This window comes from Podarcis tiliguerta (genome assembly GCF_965153285.1).
Source record: "Podarcis tiliguerta genome assembly, chromosome: 11".
NCBI lineage: Eukaryota > Metazoa > Chordata > Lepidosauria > Squamata > Lacertidae > Podarcis > Podarcis tiliguerta.
The window spans coordinates 46,159,485-46,182,960 of record NC_139544.1 but is presented as its reverse complement, the minus strand read 5'-3'; the positions used below and the strand labels follow the sequence as shown (position 1 = coordinate 46,182,960).

General features: G+C 41.7%; 1 protein-coding gene across 1 annotated transcript in view; it reads left to right on the top strand.

Annotated features, from left to right (window-relative positions):
* WDR70 (WD repeat domain 70) overlaps nucleotides 1-23,476 on the top strand; it is a 114,883-nt gene that overhangs the window by 61,046 nt on the left and 30,361 nt on the right. Inside the window, exons 10-11 of the mRNA XM_083402878.1 lie at nucleotides 9,281-9,455; nucleotides 19,921-20,020. Coding sequence (XP_083259004.1) covers nucleotides 9,281-9,455; nucleotides 19,921-20,020 — 275 coding nt within the window. The remainder of the gene's footprint in view (nucleotides 1-9,280; nucleotides 9,456-19,920; nucleotides 20,021-23,476) is intronic.

The window sequence follows — 23,476 nt, the reverse complement described above, 5'->3', positions numbered from 1 at the left end:
AACAAAAGAGGTTTAAAGACTCTCTCAAGTCAAATCTTTAAAAATGTAGTATAAACACTGACAACTGAGAAACATTGGCCTGCGAGTGCTCCAATTGGAGAACAGCCTTTACCAAAGGTGTCATGGGCTTTGATGACGCTCGAACTCAGGACGAAAGGGAGAAACGTGCTAAGAGGAAGGCACGCTTGGCAAACCCTCACCATGATCAACTCCTGCCCAGAAACCTGTATCTCTACTGTGGAATGACTTGTGAATCCACAATTGCCCTCCACAGTCACTTACAGACTCCCTGTTAAGACCATGTTCATGGAAGACAATCTTACTCAGCTACGAGTGGAAGAAGAAGGAAGGGGAAGTTGTATCGCTAAGACTGACACAACAGCTTACTCTATGGTATTATCCCCTTCATGCATTAATTGGACTTAATCATGTTGTTTAAACAAGAATTTACAACTTAATGAACCAATGGTGCTGCTCATTGTTAAAAAGAAATATCATATTTAATATTTCCTTCTTCTTTTTCCATTGCAGTAACACCATAATTAAATAATGGTAAATAATTTCTCTCTTTATGTAAAATAATGGATTTCACTAAGTTAACATCTACTTTGGGTTGTAATCTGGTATGTATGTACACAAACCACTGACCCAAAAGAAAAGAAAAAGTATACAGTACTGCAGAATGTTATTCTTTTATTGCCTTCACCCCCTTGGTGGAGTTCTTGATTTCTGCTCATTGTTAGCATAATTGCCTGTGATGTTGAGTTATAAGATGGCAGCATATGGGGCTGAAAAAACAAATTGCTAATGCCTACATTTGTTGGCTTACAGAATTCCTTTTGAGAGCTTTCCGTTATCGCCTACGGTAATGGCTGTTTCATGTTAGCCTCAGTCAAAAGTTCTGATCTGGGTGGTGATAATTCTAAACCCAGATGAACTGCAAAACTATTTACAGCCTTAACTAATTGGGATCTTTAGAAGCCATCCTGTTTTTTCAGTGATTCACTCTTACTTTCTCTGCCTCACGCAAAGCTATATCTGAGTAACTTCCCACTGTTGATGGTAACCAGAGCTGAACTTCCTGTTTCAAACTTCCCCTTTGATCGAAGCTTAATGTATCCCTTATAGAGATGACTTACATCCTATTTTTCTTATCCAGAAGATTCGTTTTAAATATGTTGACCTTTCCTGCATCCCTTTACCCAAAATGGAATCACTGCATCTCTTTGGTCTCTCCTACTTTATGGGAGGCATTAGCCAAATTCCATGTATTTTGCAGCAATAATAATAATAATAAAACAATAGATATCAGGAGTACTGATTTATAGATTGAGAAGGCATGCTTTTTTCCTATATGGAGTGTTACTGGCAAAGATCTCCAAAGCAGATAGTGCCCTTTAGTAATTTGTCTCATAAAGCAAATAATGCCAAACACAAGTATATCAAAGGATTTGGTTGATCAGATTTGTTGACTAGGTGAATAAAATTGGAGTAGAAGAGAGCTATATCAAACTAAAAGTTGAGCTATAAAAAGGATACAAAAGTTCAGCTTCAACAGTAAATCTTTGAAGGCTAAAAATATGAAAATTGCTGTAATACATAAAAGAATGGCGGCACGTAGTGTGTCAGAAAGTATTTGAAATCTTAAATGCAAATCATCTTTATGGTTGTTTCTGCCATCTGGTGACCCCTTCCATTATTTTCTGTAAACCTTGCTGCTGGGTGAGTCAATATCTTCACCGGTATGAAAATTGGGTTGGTCATAAAAAGGCAAAGTTAGAGTATACATTACACTTAGTCAAATAAAACATTAGCGCAGCAGTCCATTCAGATGTTGTGGAACAACAGCTCCCATCAGCCCTAGCAATCGTGGCCAATGGCCAGTGGTGGTTGGGTTTCAATTTAGCAACCTCTGGTGGACCAAAGATTCCCCACACTTGCATCAATGAATGGGAGATGGTGTTTGGCAACAAGGAGTTGTGTGTGACATTTTTATCATTTTGCACCTGCAGACCATGCCAAGAATAATAAAGAGTATCCTTTAATTATATATAGAAGCTCATTTGCCTCTTATGTTAACATTGGGGTAGTCTTTGTCCATGTCAAAGGATCAGTGTAGCATGTCAAATGGGAATTCACAGTTAGTTGCAGCTTCTGTAACCCCAGATGTATATTTTGGCCTATTTGCATGGTGTATTAAGCTGAGGGTGGGGAAACTATTATAGCCCAAGAGCCAAATTTGCTCACCTCTCAACTCTCTCCTTTATACTTATTCCATCTTTTTTCTTAGTGTTTCAAGGCAACTTGACAGCTAGCACCATTGTATCGGTTGAAAAGAGATTGGAGGGGCAGTTGCCCATCCAGCTCCAACCTTAAGCCACACTGGTGAAAGAATGGGTTCTGGTGATCAAGGAAAATTTTTTTATCACTAGTTGTTCTAATTTTAAAGATGCACTCCATGCAGTTCTCATAAAGCATGACACTTTGTGAGTTTCAGTTAATTACTTACTTTGTTTAAGGCATTCCTTAGAAGTTTTATTGACTATTCCTCTGTAGTTGTCACCACTCCATTAGACTTTATGACTCTCTTTGGTGTAATAAAACTAATTAGCTATATAAAACAAGCGAGTGGATCCTGTTCCGTAAAGTCTTCTCATAAATAACCGTCCTTTTAGAGCCTCTTAAGGCGTCTCTGCTCTGTGTGTTTTTCTTCAGATAAATGTGAAGAATTGACAAATACCTTTTGTCATCCTTATCTCCTAAGAATTCCTCTATCCAAAGCCTATGAAACTCTGCACTTGAATGTTTGTGGGAGCTGTTAAATAAACTGATGATGTTGAATGTTTGTGGCTGACTTAGAAGTTCCCCATTTTGAGACTATATCAAATGCTGCCTTACTCAACTGCAGTTCATGACCAGTGTGGCCCATATGCTAACAAAGCCAGTTGCAGTGTTTGGGGGACTTCGGAAGTCCAGGAGGAGTAATCCCAAGGCAGCTCTGGTCCAGTTTTTGAAAGGGCTCTTCTAGCATGTAAAGTTGCAACATCATGGACATATCCCATTTGGACCACTACCTAACACGCATCTCCTTTATCTTCAGCTTGTGCAGAAGATGCTGAGTTAATTTGGGGGCCTAGTAGTGAACAACTGTCAGATATGTTTCACCAGTTGTCTGATTTGTCTGCCTTGTTCAAAGACTAAAAGTGGGTTAGGCATTATACTGTTAAGATTATTCTTAAGCAGTGGAATTCTGATTTACTGTAACTGTTGAGGTTGTCTCCTTGGATGGAATATCTTACTGCTGTTCTGTTCTGTTTTGCTTTTTCTTAACCTGTTTTGCATATGGTTAGGAATGGGTTTTTCTTTTCTAATATGGTTCAAATTAGCTTAATTTCAATCAGATGCATCATTTTTGGGTATGTCGTTTACTCAGAGTATCTACTGCCAGACAAGTATGGAAAGCTCCTCTGGCGTTGACTGTAGTTTCAGGGTATTTACTCCTTCTGTCCTGAGTGCAGAGCTGCATCCTGCAAGTGGGTTTAAAAAATGGGTTGTTTTTAAAAAAACAAAACAAATGAATATTGGAAGACCATTTCATAAAAAATTCTCACTACTTCGGGGCAGTTGGGGAACATCTCTCGTTGATCTTTTTGTGGTACAGTGGTACCTCAGGTTAAGTACTTAATTCATTCCGGAGGTCCGTACCTAACCTGAAACTGTTCTTAACCTGAAGCACCACTTTAGCTAATGGGGCCTCCTGCTGCTGCCGCAGCGCTGGAGCCCGATTTCTGTTCTCATCCTGAAGCAAAGTTCTTAACCTGAAGCACTATTTCTGGGTTAGCGGAGTCTGTAACCTGAAGTGTATGTAACCTGAGGTACCACTGTATTCGAAAAGGAGGGTGTAGACTGAAACGTCAGATCTCTGAAAACCGAATGCTAAAACACAGCAGCTTTCCAAACTGAAGAGTGCTTGGTGGGAATTGTAATACATTGTATAGTGGTTAGTGTCGGACTAGGACCTGAGAAACCATGACTCAACCTTGAAGCTCGTTTCTCAGCCAGACCTACCTCAAAGGGTTCTTGTGGAGATAAGATGAGATGGGGAGAACCACGCATATTATCTTGAGCTCCTTGGAGAAAAGGTAGAATAGGAATGTGAGAAATAAATAGTGCGGGACTGCGTTGTTTGTGACTTGCATCACACCATTTACTATTCACCCATTTGCATTCTAGCACTCTTCACCTTGCTGTGATACACTCCAACCAGCTCCCAGGAATCTTCTGCAACCTTGTCCCTAGCATCATCTCCTGTCTATTTCCCAATCACACAGGTGTTTCAGTTGGCTTACAGTTTTCCATCTCATTATGTTCAGTTGTATGTGGGCTTGATTAAATTTATGTTGGGGTGGGTGGGAGGAGAGTCACACTTTGGCAGTGAGAAAATAAAGCTCCATAAATCCTTTTAATTGTCAAATACAGGGCATACTGGACATATGTTTTTTTATTGTGTCTCTTTTATACATTACAGTATGCAGAGTATGCTACATGGGTAATGGGTCTCTGTAAAATCAAAAGAAACACAAATTTGAAGAGCTTAAAACTGAACTCAGTAAGAGAGTCAGCTGTTTCCAGAAATTATTTACATTCTCTGATCATGAATATGTCCCCATTACCTTCCAAGAGAGCATTTCAATCCCTTTTAAAATTGCTTTGAATCACTCTTTGGCAATAAGAAGCATTTCACAAAATCTGTTTTGCAGATGTGGAATCTACCGCTTTTAAAAAGCCAGTTACACGTAAAATGGGTTTGCATTGTGGATTACGTGTCAGCCCTTCCAGCTGAAGAGTAATTTTGTAGATCTTCAGACTTTTCAGTGTGAGTTTTTGTTTTTAGTCCGTGACACAGGCGCAAAATGGAATTTAAATGCCCTGTGTTTCGATGACTGCCTTCAATCGAATGTGTGATTAATTTTGGCATATTTTTCTGATGTTTACTTTTCAGCAATGCGGGCATCACCCCCATGCCTCATTTTCTTTTGAGCAGTGCATGAGCTTTATTAATTCCTTTACTAATCCTCTTTACAAAACAATAGACTCCAGCGGTTTGGCCTTCGCCCGTTCAGTAACAAATGTATTATGCTTTATTTATTTCTAGTTTCACCGTATTCTTTGTTTATTTGGTACGTTTATATACCACTTCAGTTCCATCATGGAACTGAAGGTGATGTGCATGAGGTTCTCAAGAGAAGACCCAGGCTGGCTTAGCCTCAGGAAGGTAGTTGCATCCTCTCGAAGTCTAAGAAGAGAAGCATCAGTTGTACACAATGAGAAATGGGAGTGGGCAGGGCAGTGTGTTAAATGTATGAGAAAGCAAAGGTGGGTGTGGGGGTGCTGCATCCTCACACCCTGTTTTTTACCTTCCTCAGTCCCATCCTTATAACTGTTGGTCACCATAGGGATATTGCCTGGAAGCGTAGACCATGAGCGTTGGTCTCATGCTCACAGCATCTGCAAGGCAGCTGATTACAGAAGGGAACTGCAAATTAACCAGCAGAACTTGCTGGTCAGGACCTCCTTGGGCTGAGGAATCAGGTGGCCTTGGGAAGCCAGTGATGCACTTCTCCTAGCTGATAAGTGTATGGCTGAAGTAAGCCTTTGAGCTGTTTCTTCTGTCCCTTCTTAAGCTGGTTCCTCTTTCATTTGTCTTATACCTGCTGTGCTGGCTTGGTCTGTCTCTTCTTTGTGCTTTTTGAAGTGTCCCCCCCCCCATACCCATAACTTCCTCTGGACCCTGAGTGAGAGGCAAGAAAGGGAAAAGAGACTGGGAGATGAAAGGAAATTCCCAGGTGAGAGCTGGAAGGGCACACCTCCTTCTGTGTGAGACAAGGGTTACCTTTGAGAGAGGGCTCTGCATTTTCTTTTCCCTTTCCCTTTCTCTGTTTTGTTTTTAGTTAGATTAGTTATTTAGATTAGTTCTGAAAAAAGCTGGCTCTGACCAAACAAACTTGTTGGGGGGAAAAAGATTAGTTACTTTTATTTTATTTTATTATGAAAGATCTTTGATAAAATCTTAGGAGAAGAAAGAAAGAACAAAACTTCCTCCATAGACCATAGGTATGGATGTAACTCCCAGTGATACTCCTGTAGCTTCCTGGAGTAATAGGCATTGCCTGTTGGTATGTCAAAACAATAGATGGGTGGAAGATCCATCATTAATGGCTACATTTTGCAGGATGCCCACATATGAAATGCATAGTAGCACGGCATGTACAGATTATGAGGGGCTGAAATGCATATACTGTATGGGTTGCCAGAGGCTTTTCTGTTTGGCCAGCCCAAATAATTCTTGGCATCTAACTATATACAGTTTGTGTGTCTCATAACTAGTATGAATTTGCTAGTGTGTGGTCCAGTTCTTGGGTATGCCCACTTTTGTTTTGCGAAACCTACTAGAAATCCGACTCTCGGTCTTTGCTCAGACTGCCTTATCTTCTTGGTAGATGGCTGCCTTGATACAGTAGTAGCATTTGACTTGGCAAAATACCTGATAAACTGTATTCTTGGATCCCAATCTTGGTTGTGTAGTCTAAACAAATGAACTTTGTCCAAAGTGCTCTTTGATTCATTTCTTTATAATTAATTATCTCCTCTCCCTGCCAAATTTTGAAATGTTTTTATTCGTTGGATGCCAGAAGACGTTTGAGTTAAAGTCTGGAAGAAATTCAGCATTTTGAAAGGATGGAAGTCTGTTGTGTATAGGAGTATTTAGCCAGTCCACCTGTATTTATGTCCTTCTCCATTCCCATTCCCGCACTTTCAGCTGTTTTATGTGTATCTAAGAAACAGTAAAATCCGGCGGTGGGGGTATGTCTATATATCTCTTCATAAAGCTTATATCTTGCCATTTGCCTAAGGTCCCAGAGTGGATTACAGCACTGAAAACATAAAACAGTGCACATAAAATAATAGAATATCAACAATACAGTTATATCTGAGTGGTGTGTACACCCTTACTAACCTAGAGTTCTCAGGATGTTTGGGGCTATAACTCCTGTAATTCCCAACCATTATGTTAAAGTTATTTACGAACTCATCGTCAAATATATGAGCCCAGTATTGCTCCACAACTCTCCTGTTCAGTTCTCTCCATTCCCAACTGGAAGCAGTCTTTGTCCACATCGCTCCATCCATCCCCCACCCCAGTAACATTTTGCTGGATTCCTGGGCATGTTGAAAAGATAAGCAGCTAGCAGGCCCACCCATGCTGCCAAAATGGCAACTTGCCTGGCCATTAGGCCAGCGCAGATACTTTTCAGTGATTTTTAAAAATCTAAATTGGCATTGGATGACTAGTTTGCGAGAAGGACAAATGAGCAGTAAGTGGCTTGAACTGAAGCCTGTGCTGCAGATGTGATGAAAAGCACCTCCTAAGGGTCACAGGCAAGATGCTACCCACGGAAGAGAGGGTACCTATGCTTCACAATCCCCTAAGCTTTGTGCAGCTCCAGCCTACTTATTTGTTTATTCATCTAATATTTCTGAGCCCTACCTTTTATGAAAACCTTCATTGCAAGACAGCTCACAAAAACAAATTAATAAATAATATCTGATGACGTACATTCCTTGGGTGTAACAATATTTATGCATGAAGATGTTGATCTCCATGCTATCGTTATGTACCCCCTTCATGTAAAACTAATGCATTACTAGGTCCTTGGGCAGTCTCTGTTTTCTGGTATGCAGCTCTGAGTATATCACTAAGCATATTTTCCCTATTTGGGGGGGGGGGTAGCTTTTGGGTATACCTTTCAGTGTCTACTAGATTCCCTTTTCTTTCAGCAGCCTATCCAGATATAAAAGGTTGATGGATGGGTTTTGTGTTGCAGCTGCTCTATAATAAGCACACCTGATTCATGGTGAGGTGGTTTGAACTGAAGCCTTGGCATTCTGTTGCAAATTCTTAAAGCAGTCACAGGGTGCTTCCAGATGTGCTGCTTACGCAGAGAAAATGCAGTTGTAACGCCACACTTTCTAATGCAATTATGCCATCACTTTTCTAATCACAAAATGCCTGGAAAGTTGCACTGGAAAGCTTGAGATAATAACCACTAGCTGGCATTGTTGAATGAGCCTCATGTGGACATATCAGGCAAGTTGTATAATCTCCACGCAAGTTTTGTGTGAGCAGACCAACATGAATGCTCAATGAACAGCTGGTCTGGACGCTCCCACAATCCATACTACTCATATAGCCTACTTCGGCAGCCAGTGAAGGACAGGTTGTTACAGAGCTTTGGGGCCATCTAGTCCATCTGCAGAACTTCAGGTCCTCTGTTGGAGCAATCCACGGTGGGTGTGGTGACCCTTGAGAACTCTTGTACTACTCCCACCTTGTAGCAGCAAATATTCCCTGGGCAATCTCCAGGGCTGTTTTGCTTACAGTGCCTCATTCTCTGTGGGTCATTCTTCAGATTGAAGTGCCAACAGTGACCCAGAGAGCCCTTAGGAGTGCCGCCGTCACTTGGATGCAGCTGCCTTAGGCAGCTGCTGCCATCCAGAACTAGTAGCTAGCTAGATACCAAAAGCACTAATCCGCTGCCACTCCTGATCTGCTGCTCGAGGCAAGGGAATTATCTGGGCTAATAGGTGGGGTAGCCTTAAGCAGCTTGCCTTTATTTTTGTACTTGGTGGAATATGGTCTACCTGCTGTAGCACAGCAAAGCAGACCATCTAACCAGACCTGCTAGATCAGCACTGTTCAATTACAGTAATGTTCTGTGTCTGCAGCAGGCCATTACAGCCTAATGAGGAATAATTGGTCAACTTTGCACTTAATCTCACAGGCATAGATTGATCACTGCAACATCAAACTAAGTAATTATTCAAGTTAGTGTAAACAGAGAAGAGGTGGGGGAGGGAGGGATTGTAGCCATTTTCACACACGCTGAACACATGGAGGCGTGAGCAGGATTGCACCCACTGCCCACTGCCACATGTTCAACTGGAGCTGTGAATAGATACGTTCTCTGCACTATTGTAAATGAATTTCTTAGAAACTTCCTTTCTATGCAATTTTATTCTCCTCTTGTCTTAACATTAGAGGCTGGGAGATGCATTGTTTTATTATGCACTCCTAGGTTTTCAGTATTAAGCATGCATTTAAAAGAATTACCGGTACATAAAACGACATTGCGGTTGTGGTTTGTTTGCGTCATAACAAATTTATTTCACCTTTTAAACTGTTTGGCAAACCATTCTTTTTCGTTGATCTCTTCCTTAGGACTGTGAGGACATGGGATGTTACCAATGACAAAAAGCACAAAGGTGTGTTTAAACCACGGTCGGCCCAAGGTAAACGGGTGATTCCCACAAGCTGCACCTACAGCAGAGATGGCAAACTCATTGCAGCTGGTTGCCAAGATGGGTCCATACAGATCTGGGATAGGAATATGAATGTAAGTGGCCATCTTTTTTCATACACCAACTGTGAAAATGGGAAGTGCTGAATGTGTAACCTGGTGAAATCCCTTAAGGCTTTTTATGCAGTCCCTTCCAACTATACCACCTTCATATATGCTGGCAAACAAATGTTATTGATTCAGGTGGCTATTCTTTTCAAGCAATATTCAATAAAATGAAGGTTTTTTTTGGTGTTTTCCATCTTAACAATGGCCATTTCAAACATCCATTGCTGGCAAACGTTGGGGCTGTACACTCCCCCTCCCCATGTCCTCAAGATCTTCATGTGTTTCCAAACTAAGTTCTCCATTATGTCCGGAATGCGAAAATATTTTTTAAAACTTTGCTAACTAATCAGGATTAGTTCCGAATGTGAAATTGCAGAACTAGAATGCATCTGCAGACTTGACTCTATGAAATTCAGACTTAACAGACTTAACTTTTTGTTGCTGTTTCTTCGTCCCCATTGCTATCCGCGCTAAAATTTGCTCACTAAAACTAGTGGTTCCACCCCTAACCACTAACTGAAGCAGGCTGGAACCCCTGTATTTCCTTGTGAAGTTGTGTACAATGATGCTGAAAAGACTCTGGTTGAAAATGCACTGTGGATTAAATTATACAAGCAAAGATAGAGAGGGTGATTTTTTTCATTCAGGGGTATCTGCAGTAGCCTGGCCATCAGATGATACTCTGGCCAAATGGCACTGAAATTTCACATGTCTTTCCTGCTTATACATAAACACCTGAAAAGGTGAGCATGCACACCCGTGTACGGTGTCATTCCTAAGGCACACAGAAGTTCATGCCGAGAAAGACATGAATAAGCAGACTATTAGGAATGCTGCTGTTAACTCTACACCAGGAAACTTAATATTTGAATACTGTCTGCATTTACATCAACAGCTGCACAGGTGATGAAAGCCAGCCTCTGAAAAAAATTATTATTCTGTTGGAACAAGTTTACACTTGGAATAGCTTCCTTAAAGCTTCATGCCATTAAGAAGTTTTACTAGGTTTATAGTGGAAATAATAACAGAAATAAAAAGCTGGCAATCAAAATTAGTCAGAATTTAGCTGGACTAACGTTATTGTAGGCTTGTGGCTGAATATTTATGATAATGTAACTCCTTTCACTTCCTGTACACCTCCCTTTTTGAAACAGTATGAAAGACTGAATAGGTTGATATTGCCATACTAAATTATGTGACGACAACATTGTTCTCCCAGATCACTTACTTTAACAGCCAGTGTTGTGGAGAAGCTTTGTCATACCTTCAAGGATTTACTATGTACACTTTTTTATTATTTAAGAGGAAGTATTCTTGCTTAATTATCAGGATCAAAAGGTTTGTTATAATAAATGAAACACAGTTAACCTGCAGACAGTGCAAGTAGTTGGGAAGTAGAGCACTGCTACAAGTCAAAGGGAAGGGTAATAGCCATGCTAAAGAGTTAGGAATTGCCTCCTTGCTCATATGAAATTTACATACTGAGTTTTTAAAAAATTGCTTTGAGCTTCCTTTTTACAATCAATCAAAATTATTGATTGATCGATTGAGTTTATATACCGCCCTATACCCAGAAGTCTCAGGACGATTCACATAAAAAGATCACAGTATACAAAATAAAAATAAAAGCAATAACACAAAAGAGCCACATTTTAAAAGGGTACTGGATGTTGATCAGGTCAACCAAAGGCCTGGTTAAAAAGGAAGGTTTTTTTGCCTGGTGTCTGAAGGTGTATAATGAAAGCGCCAGGCGAACTTCCCTAAATGTCTAAAGTGGCAAACAATAATAAAACACAATAAAATAACAAAGCAAACTAATTTTTTTAAGTCATTCTCTTCAGTAACGCGTAGCCTGCATGTTGTAAAAAGCAAGGGAATGGTCTCACTCAATGATCAAGCATTGAGGGGAAGGCAACCTTGCTGACTTGTAGCCCATTACTAGGGCTTGAGTCATGCACCAGAAATATTTATTCTGTCGTGAAGCTTCACTGTTACAGAAAAGAGAGCATGGCTGGGAGGAGGAAGCATACTGTAGCAGTCCTCACAGAGTGCTTTCCCCCGTTGCTCCATTTTCCATTGACGTCTGGCCCATCAGCCTGGAATAAATTCAAGACTTTCTTGAATTTTAATAAAGGAAGGATAATATGACATCAAGAGGAGATAACCAAGAAGCTAACTAGAGTTCTGTTATATGTGTGCTTCTCTTTGAAGAAGAATGCCTCTTTGCAAAACTTTCTCTGATAGTTCACATACAGGTTTTCCATTGTGTCACAAAAACTTCATTAATTTTACTTCTGGTGCACAGAGAGCACAGTTGTGCGCATGCATAGTTTATGAAAGCATTCTGTATAACGAAATAATAAACCGTATGTGAAAAGTTCGAACAGTCTCCACAGACTTCGCATTTTCGTTTTCATTGAGTCATCGTCGTTTTTTGGAAACTTGATTCACCCATTTTTTACCCTTGTGTAAAATAATACCTGTTAAGTCATTATTTTTATTGTTATTGCAATTCCCCCAATTTCTATGTTACAGTTAAAATTAGGTGGCAACTCTCCCCTTCTGACCTCCTAAAGAATAGAGAGGCAAACCTGTGGTGTTTCTCTTTTCGCCTCCAAAAGGGTAAAGAGAACACTTGTTACAGATACCAAACATGAGAAGATTCCTTTCAGATGCAGAGGATCATCTAGTCTAACATCCTGTTTGAGAGCAATCTGCTGGATGCCTCTGGGAAATACATAAGCAGAGCATTGAAGAGCAATAGCCCTTGCCCGCTGCTGGCATTTTGTGACATACTGCCTTGACATACAGTGGTACCTCAGGTTACATACACTTCAGGTTACATACGCTTCAGGTTACAGACTCCGTTAACCCAGAAATAGTGCTTCAGGTTAAGAACTTTGCTTCAGGATGAGAACAGAAATCATGCAGAGGCGGCGCGGCGGCAGCAGGAGGCCCCATTAGGTAAAGTAGTCCTTCATGTGAAGAACAGTTTCAGGTTAAGTACAAACCTCCGGAACGAATTAAGTACTTAACCTGAGGTACCACTGTACTGCAGGTTCCACATAGCCAGCATGAGATGTGGCCAGTGATATACCATGAATTTGTCTAAACATCTCTTATGGGTGGCCATTGCCAGATCTTGTAGGTGTGAATTCCACAAATTAATTGTGCATCATATGAATTACTTCCCTTTGTCCTGCCCTAAATAAACTGAGGAGGAAACACCTCTCACCTATATATACATCTGATTTTTAAAAGAGTTGTAAATTTGTAGATGTGGCAGATGTGTCGTAACTGGACAGCACACAAACATGTACAGTGCTATGCATTTTTAATTATGCTTTCTCTATATAGTTTATAGTTTTGGTGGGCTCCATAATATTATAATGGTTACAGAAATGAGTCTGCTTGTGTTTGTTTCATTTCTTTTTTTTAATGATAAAATAACACGAAAAATAGGAATGTAAATACTTCAAATACTTTCATCAGATTATTTCTTGAGTTTTCCTTCAGGTTGAATTTTGCCTTGCTTCATCCAGTTGGAAATACTATTATTTACAATGCAAATTATCCAGTAAATTAACAAGGTGTTTGACTGTTGGCCAGGTTTACGGCAGTCAAAATTGCTAACAATGAGGAAAAACACCCTTTCTGCCTTTGTTTGCATGACAAACTGATGGTTTCATAGGAGCCTTTGAAGAGTACCTAGCTACATCTGGAAATTTCTTGAGTAAATATAAGATGAAAGGCATCCAAATAGACAGTATATTTTCCTCGCAAGCTCAAGGTAAAGTTTCCATATCCACAAGTATCCCACACTTCTTTTTCCAGAGGTATGTGTGCCAGACCTCTGCTACAGAACCTGAAAAATTGCATACAGCATGCCAGAAGCAAATATTAACATTTTTCCCCCTGCATACATCTGGTCCGGCTTCTACTTCCTAGCCTGAAAATAATGCCATATGATCATCCCATGCTCCTCCCTCTGGCTAAGATTAAAAAGGACACTGTTCTGTTTCTAAATGCATTCTCTCTTATATAATAAACAGTTTACACTAAGGTGCTATCCAACTGTTTGTATTAGCTAATACAGTGACAAGAGGCAGCGCCGAAGCTTGAGCTCTGTCGCCTCGTAACAAAAATAACTCAGTCAGACCTCTTTAAGCACTATCCGAGAGCAGTGCAGGTTCCCCCTTGTTTTCAGCTACAAATAACCTCCCTTGGGAAAGGAAGCAATGCTTATACCTCTCTGTGTCCAGTTCATACATGGAGAGGGGAGGGAGAATGATATTTTGGCTTTTCAGCCTTCTTCTTGTTCTGGATTTGAGAATAAAATGGATCGAGAGAGAGAAAAGAAAAGTGAGACCTTAGACTCACATGGAGGGAACCTGCCATAACCCAACCACTGAAGATGATGGTTATTCACTTATCTTTCCCAAATTGACAATATAACTCGTTGTACGCTTCATGTCCTTGGGTGATGGCTTTGGGCAGGTTTTGGGTGGTATCCTACTGCTGTATTTTTTGCTCCACAAGACACACTTTTTTCCTCCTAAAAAGTAAGGGGAAATGTCGGTGTGTCTTATGGAGTGAATGTGTGGTCCCTGGAGCCGAAATGCCCAGGGGCGAAAAGCAGATCATGCTTTTTTTTTTTTTTTTTTTTTTTTTAGAAAGATGAAAGGGGGTGTTGAAACAAAGCTGCTGAGCAGCTGATCAGCAAGCAATCAGGAGGGGAGATAAGGGACTCTAGCGTTAAAGGAGGCTGCCACAGCATGAACTACAAAAACCATACATCCACTGTTTCGTTCAGAATATTATTTTTCTTGTTTTCCTCCTCTAAAAACTAAGTGTGTCTTATAGTCGGGTGCATCTTATGGAGCGAAAAATACGGTATCTTGTTCCATCAGTGCAATGATCTTTGTTTATGCAGCAGAGCTTCCCCCTCCCCTCCTGTTCTAGGGATTCCCCCAACCCATTGAAGGATTTTGAGTGGGAGTGCAGGGCATACACAGGGATTGCAAAGGAGAGTTTCCTGCACAAGTGAAAATCCTTGCACCTATGGAATGAGCTAGTTCCATTCGCAGCCCCCACACGTGTTGGCAGAGCATGGATATGCATGCCCCGCCCCATTCTGCCCTCTTCCTGGTCCAAAAAGACCCACACACCAGCAATCACACGTCAGTTGGACATGACTAAAATGGCCATCGCCTGTATAGCACTGAGCCCAGTGAGCAGAGAGGTCTTGTGTTCTTAGGACTCTTGTTCATAGAGAGAGGATGCAGAAAGAAACATGGCCTGCTAAGTCCGACATCTTTTTAAGGCATTGGTGGCTCAATCATGCAAGCAAATTGGGCAAGCGCTTGGGGTGCCAAAATTCCAGGGGTGCCTTCTTCAGCTTTACCTACATGTCTTAGAGAGATCGATGTGCATTTGTACACGGAGGCTGCTTGGCAGCTCATCCGCTGAGCAATCTGCCTTGGATTCCAGGAGATACGACTGAGATACAGCTGCTCTATACTGGCCACAGTTGCAAAGTGAAGGTGATGAGCATTACCAGTGAAAATAAGGCAAGATTTGGGTCACCTCTTGATCTTGAATGGGCTTTTGTTATACTACGCAGTGTGTAGTATTTGCTTAAGGCAGTGATGGCCAAACATCCCTCTAGCTGTTTTTGGACCACAACTCCCATCATCCCTAGCTAACAGGACTAGTGGTGAGGGATGATGGGAACTGGAGGGCCAAGTTTGGTCATCACTGGTTTAAGGTAACAAAAAGCTGTGGGTTAGCCCTGCTTTAAGAGGCCCACCATAGTGTATAAGAACATAGGCTGATGTGTGAGAATACACAGAGTGTGACAGTGTTCAACACCAACCCAAACAGAGGCATGTTTGTAAAATAGCATATAAATAAAGTAGCTCAGACCTCTGCTACATAGAAACTCAAGAACTGGGAATAATGACTTTGGCATTTGCACTGTTGATAACGGTTTTAGGTTCACACTTTTTGTTTTTTCACACAATAACGAGAAACATTCCCTGAGAGCTGAGGTGGAATGTACAGTATCGTTTCCAGATTTTGCTGCAAACGGTGGCCTATAAAAATTGATGTTTCAAAATAACAGCTCTTAACATATTCTGATGAAGTTGTTGGGCTTGTATTTTGTTTTAATGAGTTTTTAAAACATATTTTAGTTGTGTGCTTCAGATTATTTGAACTTTTATCATTTAGATTAGCAGGTGTTTAACCCAAAAGCAAGCGGATTAGAGAATTCAGCTTAGTGCTACAAGAGGAGAAAATGACATGGCTTGATATGTCTATTTCCTGAATATTGATTTACAGCAGGGAGTGAGAATCCTATGGCTCTCCATATGTTGTTGAACAGCAACTCCCATCATCCCTGACCAGTGGCCATGCTGGCTAGGGTTGATGGGAGTTGTAGTTCCAATCTGGAGGTTCCCCATCCCAGGTTCCCCATCCCAGTTTTGCAACATCAGTCAGTTCGTTTGCTAGTTCCCATTTTGTGGGGAAATGGAAGAGACCACAAGGTGTTTTATCCGCCATCTCAGTTTGTATGCGGCCCTGTGGTCTAAACCACTGAGCCTCTTGGGCTTGCCAATCAGAAGGTTGGTGATTTGAATCCCCGCAACGGGGTGAGCTCCCGTTGCTTGGTCCCAGCTCCTGCCAACCTAGCAGTTCGAAAGCACGCCCCCCCCAAAAAAAGTGCAAGTAGATAAATAGGTACCACTCCAGTGGGAAGGTAAACAGCGTTTCCGTGCACTGCTCTGGTTTCGCCAGAAGCGGCTTAGTCATACTGGCCACATGACCCGGAAAAACTGTCTGCAGACAAACGCCAGCTCCCTCAGCCTGTAAATCAAGATGAGCGCCGCAACCCCAGAGTTGTCTGTGACTTGACTTAACTGTCAGGGGTCCTTTACCTTTACCTTAAAAGGACCAGCACATCTAACACGTCCCTCTCAGTCCTGTGAGAAAGGTTCAGCTGAGAGGCAATGAGCTTCTTGGCTGAGTGGGACTTTGAGTCCAGTATTCTAACTAATACACTACACTGGCTGTCAGTATGAGGAGTAAAGCTATGTATGACTTTATATATGATGTGATACTATATGATGACATCCGAGGTTTTTTATATTGTAAACTTTTTCCAAAATAATCTTTTGAAAATAGTGGTGTCCTAGAACTGATAGATGGGATGTGGGTGGCGCTGTGGATTAAACCACAGAGCCTAGGACTTTCCGATCGGAAGGTCAGCGGTTCGAATCCCCGCGACGGGGTGAGCTCCCATTGCTCGGTCCCTGCTCCTGCCAACCTAGCAGTTTGAAAGCACGTCAAAGTGCAAGTAGATAAATAGGTACCGCTCCGGCGGGAAGGTAAATGGCATTTCCATGCGCTGCTCTGGTTCGCCAGAAGCGGCTTAGTCATGCTGGCCACATGACCTGGAAGCTGTACGCCAGCTCCCTCGGCCAATAAAGCAAGATGAGCGCCGCAACCCCAGAGTCAGCCATGACTGGACCTAATGGTCAGGGGTCCCTTTACCTTAGAACTGATAGTTAAGGATCTTGCTAGAGAAGTAATTGTTTTTGCTATAAAATGAATTATTTCTGAATGCTCATATTCTAGTTACTCATCAAACTACAGTAGCAGAAATAAAACTCTTTCTTGTGTAACTATGCCTTCATGTGCCCCCCTTTTGCTAAATATAACAAAGCATTTCTCCCCACGATGTTGCTACTACATGAAGCTTGCTTTTCAGCAGATGTTGATTCTAGGCAGAGAGGTGGAAGGGACAGAGTGTTTTCCAGCTGTCTTTTATTTAACATATGACCTGTAGTGATGCTACGCAGACTGAAACCAGATAGAACTCTTTCTAGAAGCAAGTTATTCTTTCCCTTAGATACAGAGTTAAATGTAGTGCTGTATGTAATCCATGTATGTATAGCCCATGTATGCTTTAATGCAGCATGGATTTAGGCTCATGACATTAGACCCCTAATTCGCTAAGCCTGGCGGACATAGGAGCCAGGTCCTTGGACCAGCAGAAAGGAAGGAAGAATGTGAAACTCTGATTGGAGAACTGAGCTGTAGGTGAAGCCAGGTGTGGGGAACCTCACTAATGTGGCCATCCAGACTTCTCTACCTGGCTCTCGGAACTCTTTCAAGGCCACACCCCCTCTTCCCAGGCCACACCCCTTACTGGCATGGCTTTCCATCTTCCTTGAGTTTTTTGGCCTGGCTAGAATATGTCCTTGAACTCTGCTAATGCCTCTCGCTGGTCTGGATGGAGGTCAGAGAAGGACCTGTGAGTTTGTGTAGAAACTAATTTACTGTAAAAGGTAAAAATTACATTCATCACTCCACCTATTTTTGCACGTGGTGATTGTCCCACCCTGCCTTAAGCCTAAGGGAGGCCTCCTCATAAACAGCAAGCCAGCCAAATTCTTAAAGAGAGCAGAAGTAACTGTATTTTGCTGCCAAGTAGAAATGAGAATCTAACCATTTCTTCACTCTCTGGATTTTGATTCAGTGGAGCAGATTCTCCTCATCACTGGATAGGACAATGGACTTGCCAAATTTGCTGCATGTAGTATGTGGTAAGCTAATCTGAACTTGCCCAGTGGCGCAATGCCCATGAGAAGCATTTTATAGAAAGTATTTAAACCACAGTATATCATAGGACTGGATTTCCATAAGAATGGCCAAGCAAAAGGTTAAACTGGGGATTAAAAGCATAATTTAGAGAGGGAATGGTGAGAACTTGCTACTTTTATGTGTGCGGACATTTTTCATGTAGAGTGCAAAAATAAAGAAAGGCCAGTTGAACACTTTCCAGAAACTCTATTTTTTATTAATGATATTTATTGTTTCATGTTGGCCAATTAGCATTATCATTTTTTAGAGATACAGACGCTTTACGAGACATCCAAATATTTTACATAGGATTTCATTTTTTTAAAAACTGCACAGATGATATTTCACCCGGCTGTTTGGAGAACATTTTCCCATAAAATAGTTTTGGCTGCTTAACCATCAATAGTCAGCCATATTTTTTCTTTGATATGAATTTACAAATATTGCAAAATGGTGGACTTTGGGGGGCAGTAATATATTTTCTCTTGTCTCTTTTACAGATAACTTGCTTCTCAGCTGCTAATTTTCTATATCAGGGTAGTCAACATGGCATTCTCCCGATGTTCCTTGACTACAATGCCCATCACCCCTGACTATTGACCATTCTAGCAGAGTGTGATGGGAGTTGTAGTCAAGCAACATATTGAGGGCACCACATTGACTAACTCTGCTCCTTTGCAGCTTCACCCATTACACAATGAGAACTAATGACACTCATTCATTTTAATTTATCGTATTTCTATCCCACACAGTGCAGCCTATATGGGCCTGTCTCAAGTTCTCCCAGCAGCATATGAGATAATTTGAGCTTCCATGTGGCCAAGATGTAAACCATTGTTTGAAGTTAACTGAAAGTTGTAACGTATTCCAAAGCTGTTAACCATGGTTTTCCAGTTTAGATGAGATGGGAAACTATAGTTAATGGAAGACTTTTTAAGTTTGCTTGCTCCCACTGCGAATGAAGCATGTGCAGCCAAAAAACTTATCAAGAATAAGCCAAGATATGATCATCTTAACTCTCTTAATAACTCAATTTAAGTGTTTGGGATTATTCTTAGGTAAAAATTCAGAGACCTTTCTAAATGAGAGGTCTGGTAAAAACGAGTTTCTAAATGAATAGTTCACCTTTTAATTAGTATGAGACTTATTGTTTGAAATATATTTTAGTACTGCTTAGGAGAACATCATTTTTCAAGACAAAGGAAGTATTCCCAAAGTTGCATACTGCTGAAGCCAAATGGCATTCAAACTCAAAAATATTTGTTCTAAATCTTTAACCCAGGCTTTTTGGCAGGTCTTGGTTTGGCATGTGAATTTCCCCCGTCTTTTGCTGCTTTCAAGATACATCCAAAAAGACAGATGATATATTTTGTCATCTTAAATCTTATAAACCTGGTGTAGGAAGGATGAGAATACTGTCTCTTCATTAAAAAAAAAAAAAAGTATTTTTGTATCTTAGTCATGGATACTTGCCTTTAACTCACATAAAAGGGAGTGATATCCAGGTATTAATATCATTTGGTTGCATTACTTTTTTCTGGACTGTAAAACTAAATAATTGGAAATGTTACAACTTCTTCCCACCCCAAATATACTTAAAAGTACATAAAAGGTGTTGGACAAGTATTGATGGACATCAGCTGTAGCCCTGTTTCCCCCGTCTCACCCAAGATTTTCACATTGCTTGGCTGTTTGTTTTTTTTAATCCAGCAAATGCAATAAAGGGCATTTGATGTTCTGAAGGAGCCAGGTGTGTACAGTCTAAAAGTAGCAAAGCTTTTTAATATTTTATTTTCTTCACAAACAGGTTCATACCAAGTTCCACTGCAGGCAGGCACATGCTCCAGGCAGTGACACTTCATGCTTGACATTTTCCTATGATGGTACAGTTCTTGCCAGTCGGGGAGGTAAGTGACCATATTTCCTTCCATGTGTGCTGCTGAGTACAAATGAGGCTAAAGTTTGTGCTTAACTCGTGCAGCAGAACTTGGTGCTGCTTGCAGATTTTGGTGGGATCTTGTCCACCATTTCTTATTCATTTGTCTTTTCCCCCTGGGCCTGGTCCGCACAACTATCAAGAGAGAGAGCACAAGGCCAGTGCTCCATCTCCTCAATCTTATCACTGTTTGCATGTGTGGCGATCACACAGGGTCCCTGGAAGTTTGACGGTCTATTGATCCCTGTGCCACCACTGTGCTTGCTTCCCCACTGACACCAACCCGTTTCTCTCGGGCACACAGAGTCCAGACAGTTGTTAACATTAAATCAAATAAGCAAGTTTATTTTATAAGCCTTAACAAGTTTATGGTTTCAGGTAATTTTTCTTGTCAGTTTCTTAATCTTAATCTTATACCTTTCCTAATAACTGCTAACTGATTATCCCAACTGTCTATCTGACTCCTCCTATCGGTTTCTCTCACTCTCTCACAACACAACTCGACCAACCCACAGACTTATCCTCCCTCTTCCTTCTCCAACTCCCAACTAACTTCCAAACAACTCCAACTCTAACTCCTCCCCTTGGGTTCCCACTGGCCAATCACATCCCACTCATTTAACCCTTTCCTTATGACCCACCTAGGAGGGCAAACGCCACAGCATGCTAAGAAGGGGCAGGTAACTATGCAGAAACAGTAAAGTGGTGGTAGAGGAGGTCCAGGGGTCATCAGTGAGACCTCTTGTCAGGTGCCAGCGTGGTTGCTCGAGAGCAAACAGGCAAGACTCCCACCAGTCTTTTCCAGACTTTATTATCTGTTCAAAACATTTACAGTGCAGAACGTCTCAAGTCCATGTCTGCTCAATTGGTAGCAGAATCTGGGTGGTCCTTAAACTTCCCCCGGTATAGCAGTCTTTTGACCCCCTCCTACGCCTCCCCTCTCTGTGCGTAAACCGACTGCGCAGAGAGGGCGTGGGCAAAGGGGGACCTGCCTCCCCCTCACTTTGCTCAGGCTCGGTGTTGCGGCTCTCTCTAGCATCCTCCATCCATCCATCCCTTCCCCACTGGAGGCGTGGCTTCCCTCCTCTCCGGAGGAGGAAGAGCTGCTTCGCAAGATCTTCGGAGGCTCCCTGTAACACAACTGCTCTTCCACCTCTCGCCTCTGAGCTGATGGTAGTTCCCTGACATCCCTGCAGTTGTGTGGCCCTTAACAGGTACCAAAGCAAGCTGATGTTGGGCCTGGCAGGACGTGTTACCAGAAACACAGGGTACAACCAAAACAAAAGACCCATGTTAAGTTCCTCCTTCCCCACGCTTGCAACTTGAAATTATGATGTCATTATGATGAACCTTTTCCCAGCAGCACTGGTGTTGTCTGGTGTCAGGACGTGAGCAAAGTTTAACTACTTGTTACGGAGGGAGGTATGACAGACCACACCAGGCTGCCATTTAGGGCAGCAACCCCATGTCTCTGATTACACACACTTCAGTTGTGCAACAGGGTAGAACAGTAAGACGTGCTCATAATTCATCTTGAAGGCAGTGTGTGCCGAATTAATTTACTTTCGCGGATGTCCTGTCAAATTTTGCATTTATCGTTTCTAAAGAATTGTGACTGTTTTATTTCACCTCTGTTGATTCCCACCCCCCTCCAAACCCCCATGTTGCAACCCTCAACCACCCCCAGAATGTCGTAGGTAGCCAGGTGGCTGTTCATAAATAAATTAGGATCTAACCCAGATGCTTTGCTTTGATCTAAAATCATTTTGAAATTGGGTGTTTAGTGTGCAAGTTCAAAAGCTGCTTTAAAAATCACGCTGTCTCAGATAGGTAAGCGTAATTGTAGTCATTTTTAATACGTACTAAAAACAAAAAAAGAGCGCATTTGTGCTTTTGGTAATGGAAGTATTTCTCTGGACCTTTACCAGCAAAAGCAGATGTGTATTCAGCAGTCAGTCTTAGATTAGCGCACCTGCCCAAATGCAAGGGATCAAAGAGGAGATCATGTTTGGGGGAATAGGAACTTGCAGTGAAACCCTGATTATATTCCTTGGTCTGCGATGCAGTTTGCCTGTCGGATATGAGAGAACTGAGACTGGGCTCAGCTGCAGACACAAGGGAGAAGGAACAACAGAAGAATTGCTTATGAATGTTCCCAGTTTCATTACCATTGAGAGTAAGCTTGTAACTTGACAGAAATGCAAGAAAGTGATGTTTAAAGATCCACTTCTGACCCTGAGAAGAGGTCTTAGAAAGCATCTTTGGATATGTTTTTTGCAGCACAGTAATAAAAGATGATTCAGTAATGAATGAGTAGCTTGATCATAAAGGCGAGGCTGGATTAATTGTGAGGTGTTCTATCTTCCTGCTGACATGATAGAAATTTGCAAAGTTTACATGTCTTGTCGCTTTACATTAAAAGTATAATGTATCATGGCCATAGCCCTGGCTGGTAGTTTTTACTATTTATTAATATAGAGCGTTTGTGCCCCACTCTTCTGCCAAAATGGCTCCTGGAGTAGTTTACACGCAATCAGCAAAGTATACAGTTTGATGTGATGCAGAACAAAGAAGCTTTTCCTAACATATTTGTTAAATGTTAGTAACAACCGTCCCACAAGTCCTCCAGAGAGACGATTGTGTCAAGGTTTAGTCTGTCAAGGCCAAAGAAGCCTTGATTGCAGTTTGTTACTCTGAGAGGCATATTTGAACAGTTGCCAGATAGGCTGTTGTTCTGCAAACATTTTTTAAAGCTGAATTACTTAGCTTTTATGTTGTGATGTGGGATGCAGTTAGAAATTGTAACCTGAACTGCTATTAGGATTGTATCTTAAGACATAAGTTACATGTTGTTATTCTGTCATACTCAGGTAGTGACCTAAACTTAGTTGCTTGGTCAGGAAGAGGAATGTGTGCTTTTTTGCCTCGCATGTAGAGCCTTTCTTCCTTCGTCTGCATTCCCCCGCCCTTCTCATGGGCTCTGGGATCTCAGAATCAATATTTTTTCCATGAACCGCCAGATCAGGACAAGCTCCGAGGGCACTGTAGGGCCTCTACTAGCAAGAAAACCTGGCTAGAGCAATGACTCGGCTGTCCTGGATTTAGGATTGCTACTGATTGAGATAGAGTCCCACTCTACAATTATGTGCCCTTATTAGCTGTGTCCCCAACCTATTCTTGGGAAACCCCCAAAGGTGGCACCTTTTGTCTGGAGTCAAGAGAATAAAGGTAAAGGTAAAGGACCCCTGGACGGTTAAGTCCAGTCAACCCCATAGTCCAGACTATGGGGTTGCAGCGCTCATCTCGCTTTCAGGCCGAGGGAGCCGATGTTTGTCCACAGACAGTTTTCTGGGTCATGTGGCCAGCATGACTAAACTGCTACTGGCGCACGGAGGACCGTGACAAGTGCCAGAGCACACAGAAACAC